The following is an 8729-nucleotide window of genomic DNA, read 5'->3' on the forward strand; positions in this document are numbered from 1 at the left end:
CCCTCCATTCAATCCCCACCGAAGATACTCAGTGTCATTCTCTGGTACTTTACAGTACAGAATACAGTACAGTACCCCACCCGCTCATACACACTCCACTTCGTAGACCTAGTACTGGTACTGTAATTCAGCTCCCTGTGTGATTATCGTAGATATTACTACCAAGTAGGTATACCCACGTACGTAAGTACACTCTCAGGTCCTGAAATCGGGTCTGGGTCCAATCAATTGCGAGTGTTTCATGCACTGCTTATCGCTACTGAGTAGTAGTTAGTTAACATTCGAGTCCCAACTGGTGGAATTGGCACTGGATTGCCCTTCATGACCGACATATAAAACAGGTGTGAAAGCTCCGGATTCTCTCACCCTCTCCCTCCTTCCCTCTCTGCCTCCCTCCTTTCTAACATCGACAATTGACCTGAGCTTGACTAAGCAGCCCAATAATCAAGTCTTTTTATATCGTCAACTATGAGAAATCTACAGCCGTGGGAACAGGTCGTCGCTAAAAAGCGTTCTCTGCGAGATCAAAAGATAGAACCCTACATTGTCGCCGATATTGAACAACGTTTTCCTCGGGTGTACAATGTTCATGAGCGCACCTGCCTGCATGATGCATCCGGCTTTGAGGAAATTACCGACATTGACAGTGCTCTTCAGCTTTTCGAACAATTGAAGACCGGAAGAATCACTGCGGAGCAGACCACCCTAGCCTACATCAAAAGGTACACCTGTTAACGCCGCAAGCGCGAAGATAATCCGACTACATGCTGATACTACAGTACGTCTACTCAGAGCTGTGGTGGCACATCAATTGGTGAGCATGGGATTGGACCATATGATGGATAACGGCGAACTCGATCACAGGGTACTGACACGAGGAACCCACTAGACAAACTGCTTTACAGAGGTTACCTTCGAGGAAGCCTTGGTACAAGCCAGGGACTTGGATCGCGAGTTTCAACGGACTGGCAAAGTCAAAGGTCCCCTGCATGGTATTCCGGTCACGCTGAAGGATCAGTTCAACATCAAAGGGGTCGATAGCACACTGGGCTACGTGGGCCGCTCGTTTGCGCCCGCTGCGCAAGATGCGATCATGGTTCGGTTACTGAAAGACATGGGTGCTGTTGTGTTGGCAAAGACGAACTTACCACAGAGCATTATGGTGCAACGCCTGTCCAGTTCAAATCAGTCACTCCGGAGACTAACGGATTCAATAGTGGGCTGAGACGGAAAATCCCCTCTGGGGCCTAACAACCAATCCGCGGGACCCTGCACTTACGCCGGGCGGCTCAACTGGAGGAGAAGCTGCGCTTTTGGCACTGCGCGGTTCTCTTTTAGGGTTTGGAACAGACATCGGTGGGAGCATCAGAATCCCGCAAAGTCTCATGGGACTGTATGGCCTGAAACCCAGTGTAAGGCCGGATCCCGAAGCCATAGCAGAGTTGAAGACTAACTCCGCACCAGAGTAGCAGACTTCCTTACCACGGAGTTCCCGTTTCAACTGAAGGACAGGAGCACGTTCCTTCATCTGTTGGTCCCATGGGGAGGGACCTATCGTCACTCTGCTATGTAAGTCGAGCTTTAATCGATGCTAAGCCATGGTTGTTTGATCCGAAATGCCCACCGCTTCCTTGGAATGAGAACGTTTTCCGAGAAATTCAAAGTCGACCTATGACTATTGGCCTGGTCGTGGATGATGGAGTCGTGAGGGTCCATCCACCCATCGCACGAGCTCTCCGTGAGCTTTCTACTGTGTTAAAGGCGCACGGTCACGACATAGTGACATGGGACGCGTCAGACCATCTGGAGTGTATCCGCCTCATGGACTTATTCTACACTGTTGATGGTGGTGAAGACGTTCGTCGCGATATTGATGCGGCGGGGGAGCCATATATTCCCCACGTTGAAGCGCTCGTCAACCGCGGCAAGGCTGTCTCCGTCTATGAGTATTGGCAGCTCAACAAGAGAAAGGTTGCTCTACAAGAGCGATATCTCAACAAGTGGAACGCGACCCTCTCTCCCTCGGGTAAGCACGTTGACATACTTCTGGCTCCAACCACACCTCATCCAGCCATTCCCCACCGGAGTATACGGTGGGTTGGTTACACAAAGATCTGGAACTTTCTCGACTATCCTGCCGTTACTTTCCCTGTAGATCGAGTCAGGGCGGACCGGGATGAGCTACCGGCTGACTATCAGCCAAGGAATGAGCTTGATGCATGGAACTGGCAACTTTACGATGCTAGGGCCATGGATGGCCATCCAGTTAGTCTCCAGGTGATTGGCAGGAAACTGGAAGAGGAGGTGGTACTAGGCGCAGCGAGTGCCATTGAAACCCTTTGGAAGAAAGCATGTGCTATCGCTGAAGGAGCATGATCCATACTATAACATGGTATTCTGCATACGTACACTCATTGTGATTGCTAATAGTCTAATCAACTACGGAGTAGGTAGTCAATCTTTCTTTGCCGGTCAGATCATGTCAACCCCCACCTTTTATCTGCACCCGCCTCCAATTTAGCGTCGTAGCTATTGGGGCAGTTGGGGTCAGGTAGGTTCGGCACGAGTTGGAGGCGGCCTGGGAAGGGGATTTGGGGTAAAAATCCAGGAAGTAACAGTAACTCGCAATGATCAAGGACGTCGGAGGATACATTGTGTCTAGGTAACGTTCATGAGGTCCTGACCCTTGACAAGTTGGCTTCACGATGTGAGTTGAACTTGGTCGAGAGATAAGGAAGTAAGTGACTCGGATATAAGTGATCTGACCAGATCCGACTCGAACCTGGCCCCGTTTACCGAAAGAGCGTTTTGCTGGGCTTATCTCCTAGGCTTTATCAGAGGCACTTATCATCCTCCTGTCTCCGTGTCTTCGAGGCTAGCTTCCCCTCTTCCTCCCCACTCTTAGCGGCAGGTCCGTCCGTCTTGCGCAGCAAACGATAAGATTAAAGCGCGAATGATTTAAGTTCGCAGCTCGTTCCTTCCTTATCCCCAAACATACCTTCCATCATTTCAAACCATCATCCAGCAACATAGCGCAATGGGCAAGAAGCGTGTTTTGGTCAGCTACGGAGTAGATATCGACGCTGTAGCCGGTTGGCTGGGGTCATATGGCGGAGAGGACAGTTCCAATGACATCAGTCGAGGTAGGAAACCGACATTATCAGTCTCTCCAGCAAGAACAGTGGTAGTGGCCACTTGACCCTCTGTTCTATCTTCTTCCCACCAAAGCTCTGCTGATCAGGACGGTTTCCCAGGCCTCTTTGCCGGCCATATCGGCACAACGCGACTGCTGAAGCTATTCGAGAAGTATGGCATCAAAGCGACATGGTTCATCCCCGGTCATTCCCTTGAGACCTTTCCGGAGGAGTGCGCCATGGTCCGCGATCAGGGGCACGAGATCGGTCTCCACGGATATAGCCACGAGAACCCAACCGACATGACTATCGAGCAACAGCGTGACATCCTGGACAAGACCTACCATATGATATACAATTTCTGCGGCAAGCCGCCACGAGGCATCGTTGCTCCATGGTGGGAAACGAGCAAAGAAATGGCTGATCTGCTGCTTTCCTATGGAATTGAGTACGATCATTCCATGTCTCATCATGATTGCCAGATGTACTGGCTGCGGACAGGCGACTCGTGGACTAAGATCGACTATAAGCAGAAGGCTGAGACGTGGATGAAGCCCCTCGTCCGGGGCCAGGATACAGGGCTTGTCGAGATCCCCGGAAATTGGTACATCGATGACTTGCCGCCGATGATGTTCATCAAATCGGCACCGAACAGCCATGGATGGGTGAATCCAAGAGACATTGAGGACATCTGGAAGGTTGGTGTGCTAAAGTTCCTAGTCTTTGACATGAGCTGGGCTGATGACCCGTGGCGATCTAGGATCACTTTGACTACTTCTACCGCGAGTACGACGAGTTTGTTTTCCCGATGACTATACATCCCGATGTGTCTGGACGTCCGCATGTGCTCCTAATGCATGAGAGGTGAGTTGGCGCGGTTCTATGTCTCATTCGTAGCTTTGCAGCTGGGCGCTAACAATGACAGAATCATTGAGCATATCAACAAGCACGAAGGCGTAGAATGGGTGACATTCGAGCAAATGTGCGACGAGTTCAAGAGCAAGAACAAGCCACCCGAGGGGGCAAGAATGCCTGAAGCTCCCATGCCTCTAAAGCAGGCTTGACGAAAACTGACTGCATGAGACCACTGTGCTCTCCCAGGAAGTATTGAATCAACTGCAGCCAAAGAGTAGTTCCTTCAGCTAGTACCCTGACATTGTATATAATCCGGAGCTCTTCTGAAGTGAAATGCTAGATAACTGATGAATGAACCTGTCACAATATCCTACACTAATGCCACTAACGCCACTTAAATGCAATTCTTCGGCAGTTAAACCCGAGCTTTCAGCTCCTCGGTGGCTCAAAAAGCTGGGGTTTCATGTTGATCTTGCAAAGCTTAGAGACGCAACCGCTTAGCTGCAGCACGGATTGTACACCGTCCAGGATGCGCATGTGTGTAAAACCAATCTCACGAATGAACTCGAGCTTGGAATGTTCTGACAGAGAGGGAATAGTCTTGGTTACTCGGAACATAGTGCTGATGATATCATGTGAAGAATATCCCAGGTCCCTGACATACTCGTTAGCACCACAGCGCGATGTCAGTAATAAGCCTAGGAAGAGACATACCACAGCTCGTTCAGTGTGTCGAGAGCAACGTCCACCTTCCCTTCCCAGCAGGCCTTGATCATGGCTTGAACCTTGATGGGGTGTGGGCTATCGACCACCCTGAAGACATTGTCCCCGCTGACAAAGCCAAACCCTGACCATGTACTTTGGAGGTTGTTAATGGCTTGACGCATGTCTCCCTCTGCGCTGAATACCAATGCAGCAATTCCTTCCTCATTATGTTCCACCTGCTCGGCGTCACACACCTGTTTCAACCGCTTCACGACCTGGCCGTCTGTCAACCGGGAATAACGAAGGATGGCACATCGGGATTGAATGGGCTCGATAATCTTGTTCGATTGATTGCATGCAAAGGCGAATCGAGTTGTAGACGAGTAGATCTCCATGGTACGTCGTAGCGCTTGTTGGGCACCAGACGTCATACTATATACTGTCCGTTAATGGAGAGGAGCTGCGTTTGAGGTGAATCACGGGCTCGTACCTATCTGCCTCGTCCAAGATCACTATCTTGTGACGGCCAGGAGGCAGTGTGACTTTCTTCTGGGCGAAGCCCTTGATCCGGTTGCGCACAACATCAATACCTAAAGAGAGATGTCAAAAATTGTTCAGGCCGCCGTTCAGAGGTGGGCATACCTCTTTCATCACTGGCGTTCAGCTCAAGCACAGCCTCCTTGTATGCATCCCCCAGCAATTGCCTTGCCAAGCACAGAATCGAGGTTGTCTTTCCGATACCAGGCATGCCAGAAATTATAACGTGTGGCATATTCCCATCTTTGGCGATAATCTTCAAACGTTCAACCGTTTCGGTGTTGCCCACAATATCATCTAGGAAGATCGGGCGGTACTTCTCGACCCTGCGGAACAATGTTAGTTCCTTGGTCCCTTGGTCATCGTGGCGGCGTCATACCAAGGGAGCTCGTAGTCGGGAGGAGCGCCGGCCGTATGGGGTTTGAGTCCATTGCGGGCAGCGCTGGCTGAAGATTCTGCCTGGGCCATGGAGATTATGGGTAAGAAGGAAGATGAATCGAGCTGTCACAATTAATAGGCTAGTCTGTGTGGTATGCGAATAAGGCAGATCGTTTATCAATAAAGACTGGTTATGGCTCGGCGAAAGGAAGACGCGCGCAGGTCAAGGCGGAGACGCGTCGGATCGGACATGCGGGGGTTTGCCCAAAGGAGTTGTAATTGATTGTTGCCGGTGCAGTGACCAGAGGCTGTGTTTGTAAAGGCTTCTCTCTTCTTTTCTTTCGCTCCCGCAAGCAACTCAGTAGTTCCACAGTGCACTCTTCTTGTGCAAGTTAGTTTCCGTGGACGATGCAGGGATCTATTGATCTATCTTTTTCTGTCGTTTCAGGATCACATGGGGTCTGGCTGGCCAGTTGGCAAACAGACCGATTGTATTCCCGCCTCCGCTTTCCATATTTCTTCCATTTTCGATCACTGCTGCATGCATGGCACGGAGTATGCACCCACCACATCATAAATCTCTGGGACTGGTGATGTTTCAAGAGTAACCTGCTACTCCAAGAACTTTATTACTACTCCAACTTCTGCAACTTATATTTGTCGCGTCTGTATTACGTTACAAGACCTTGTTTATTACTTTTTATGACTACTAGGCGCTCTACCAACTTCTGGGACAACGCTTACTTTACCTCACCATTACTGCAACAGCTTTCACCTCAACCAGTGAATGCTCTTTCCTGTAATCTTCACCATGGGAACGACTTCTGTCCGCCGCAATCTCTTTCACCATCATCTCAGCAGACGCCCTGGCTCGGTGGCTCCTTCTAGCTCCTCTGCGCAGAGCAGTGCTACTCATGGGGTTCCGGTTCTATCCGAGCAGATGGCACCCTCGATGTCCTCGGACTCAGCCTCGTCATTGAGTTCCGGCCCCGTCGATGGGGGGGAAATTGTGGCCCGAGACAAGAACGGTGGCTACAAACTCGACATTCCGGTTCTCCCCGCTTTGGTTAGCAATGGGGGTGATGAAATGGAGGGTATAGAAGACGTAGGTGCTCATGGCGGTTCCGGGGCCGCATCAATCGATGCTACAAACCAGACCGATATCTCAAGACGAGAGAAAGAGAGTAAGCATTCGTGTTGAAGCCTCATTGCCATGCCATGCATACAAGACCATGCTAATCCACCATAGAGATCGAAGCCAGTTTGTCTGAAATGTATCGAAACAAGAGCAGGCGTATGAGTAGTGAGCCAGCTGGCAAGTCTTTTCGACAGCCGTTAGAGAGGCCGAAGCTAATTGGAGATAGAAATCTTAACTCTTATCCAGCAGAGCCTTCGTAACAAAGTTGCCGCTTTAGAGGAAGATAATTGGATGTACGAACCCGAGGTCAACTCCAGTATCTAGAATCTTCACGGTGGTTACATGGCTTATGCCTATCATTACGCCTATCATGACGCTTGGTGGATGTGAACTGCACTGATTTACATCGCGGAAGTTCCAGCCAGCCTCAAACTAGTCAAGCTCCATACTCGCAAGGGGCGCCTCGACCCTTTTCGAACCCGCTCGTCCTTGAGGTGCCGTCCGGGCACCGGCAGTATCCTGACCACCTCCGAAAAGCATGCTGCCCATCATGTCTAGCAAGGGATTGCTTTGCCTGGGAATTTTGATCCCAAAATACTGCTCACCCAGCTGAGCCAGGGCTTCGTCCCAGATACCCACCTCTCGAATGTGGGATGCATAATGAGCGGTCAGCTGCTTGAAAAGATCCGAACTACCACGCTGTATCGTGAGGAGGAGCATGCTTATGAAGTTCAGCAAAGGGAGCGCGGGATAAACCCGCACGTCAGAACTAGCGCTGCTAACCTCTTGTACGCCGAGTGATGGATTCGAGGAGGAAAGCTTTGACGTGAAGATAAGAAAGGCCTTGTTGGCGTTACGGAGGTTTCCGATGAGAAGGTATGGAAATACGGCACGAGATGCGTAGATAGCTGCCGTATGCGGATCGTCATGAGTGTACCACTCGTATTCAAGTTTCGCCAGAGTCTCGGCCGATTCTGAGGTACCGAAAATAAGGTGCTTCTCAGCGTCATATGGTTCACTGTCTATAAGCTTCAGATTAGAGAACTGTCTGGTCTTCGATATGTAATGTGATTCACATACTCTCGGCGTATACTGACCCAGCAGCATGATGCAATTCGGGGTCGCCTCTCTCCAGGGGGCCAAAACGACCACTCCATCCAATCATCTCTTGGATAAACCTTTTCCGTGTAGGTTCCTCGGGTGGGAAGGCGTGCAAAAGCTCGATCAATCGCTCTATTATTGACATTGCCCGTCAGCCTTGTTCCGAGTGAGGCCGTGGTATAGATGGTGACACATGGCAGCCTATTCGAGGTTGACACTATATGTAACACTTACTCTTGCGGATTCGTCCTTCAGTATCATCATCACCGGGGGTGATCTCCCAACCTGCCTTGATGTACACCTCAACGACCAGCATGATAGCCAGGTCTCCGCCACTAGCGGAAGCACCCTGCTGGGAGCCGGCTTTCAAGAGGGCTGCAGCGCCACTAGCTAATAGTTCTGCCGCCACATCGTAGTTGGCTTGTTTGATATAACGCGCGGCGATGACTCGTAGTTGTTGATGAGCCTCGTAATATGCACCAGAAGCGATTCTGGAAGACGATGGCAAAACATGGTTAGCTTTTGAGAAATTTCGTCTTGGCTTGTGCAAGTTGTTATTGGATGCGCGAGGTGGGTTGACTCACTTCTCTTGCTGTCGAGCGATGGTCTTCTCAATGCGTGAGGTCATGTTGTAGTGGAGACTACCTCAAGGAGGCTCTGCGGTGACGACCTTGATGAATGCCTGGGAACAAGCTGGACCAAATGTCTCGATGAACAGGACACGATATAATCAGAAAGTGTAGTCGCGAGTTCGAGAAGGTAACTTCGGACGTCAAGCTTGCTCAGCAAAAAGAAAGGAAGGAAGAAGGAGTTGGATAGCAGGCGACATTTGGTGGTGGGGTGGGGGGGGGGGGGGGGGGCGGGCGGGCGAAGGAAGTAGG

The 8729-nt window shown here is 50.6% G+C and overlaps 5 protein-coding genes across 5 annotated transcripts; 3 read left to right on the forward strand and 2 right to left on the reverse strand.

Moving 5' to 3' along the window:
• Nucleotides 1-468: 468 nt before the first annotated feature.
• On the forward strand, nt 469-2376 carry ASPACDRAFT_32978 (uncharacterized protein; the record flags this gene model as incomplete). Its single annotated transcript, XM_020199923.1, has 5 exons — nt 469-722; nt 793-814; nt 890-1162; nt 1227-1412; nt 1465-2376. The coding sequence occupies 5 exons, from the start codon at nt 469-471 to the stop codon at nt 2374-2376; spliced, it is 1647 nt and encodes a 548-aa protein (XP_020053698.1).
• Nucleotides 2377-3037: 661 nt separating this feature from the next.
• ASPACDRAFT_54080 (polysaccharide deacetylase family protein) lies at nt 3038-4198 on the forward strand (the record flags this gene model as incomplete). Its single annotated transcript, XM_020202826.1, has 4 exons — nt 3038-3143; nt 3255-3832; nt 3895-3998; nt 4060-4198. The coding sequence occupies 4 exons, from the start codon at nt 3038-3040 to the stop codon at nt 4196-4198; spliced, it is 927 nt and encodes a 308-aa protein (XP_020053699.1).
• A 220-nt stretch (nt 4199-4418) lies between these two features.
• ASPACDRAFT_54081 (replication factor C subunit 4) lies at nt 4419-5699 on the reverse strand (the record flags this gene model as incomplete). Its single annotated transcript, XM_020202827.1, has 5 exons — nt 4419-4644; nt 4704-5126; nt 5185-5284; nt 5337-5557; nt 5611-5699. 5 exons carry the CDS (start codon nt 5697-5699, stop codon nt 4419-4421), a joined length of 1059 nt encoding a protein of 352 aa, XP_020053700.1.
• Nucleotides 5700-6420: 721 nt separating this feature from the next.
• On the forward strand, nt 6421-7071 carry ASPACDRAFT_46214 (uncharacterized protein; the record flags this gene model as incomplete). The annotated part of the gene is made up of 3 exons (XM_020201751.1): nt 6421-6793; nt 6859-6903; nt 6974-7071. 3 exons carry the CDS (start codon nt 6421-6423, stop codon nt 7069-7071), a joined length of 516 nt encoding a protein of 171 aa, XP_020053701.1.
• Nucleotides 7072-7179: 108 nt separating this feature from the next.
• Nucleotides 7180-8476, reverse strand: ASPACDRAFT_46215 (protein GET4; the record flags this gene model as incomplete). Its single annotated transcript, XM_020201752.1, has 4 exons — nt 7180-7769; nt 7828-7980; nt 8083-8339; nt 8433-8476. 4 exons carry the CDS (start codon nt 8474-8476, stop codon nt 7180-7182), a joined length of 1044 nt encoding a protein of 347 aa, XP_020053702.1.
• Nucleotides 8477-8729: the final 253 nt, after the last annotated feature.

This window comes from Aspergillus aculeatus, assembly GCF_001890905.1.
Source record: "Aspergillus aculeatus ATCC 16872 unplaced genomic scaffold ASPACscaffold_14, whole genome shotgun sequence".
Taxonomy (NCBI): Eukaryota; Fungi; Ascomycota; class Eurotiomycetes; order Eurotiales; family Aspergillaceae; genus Aspergillus; species Aspergillus aculeatus.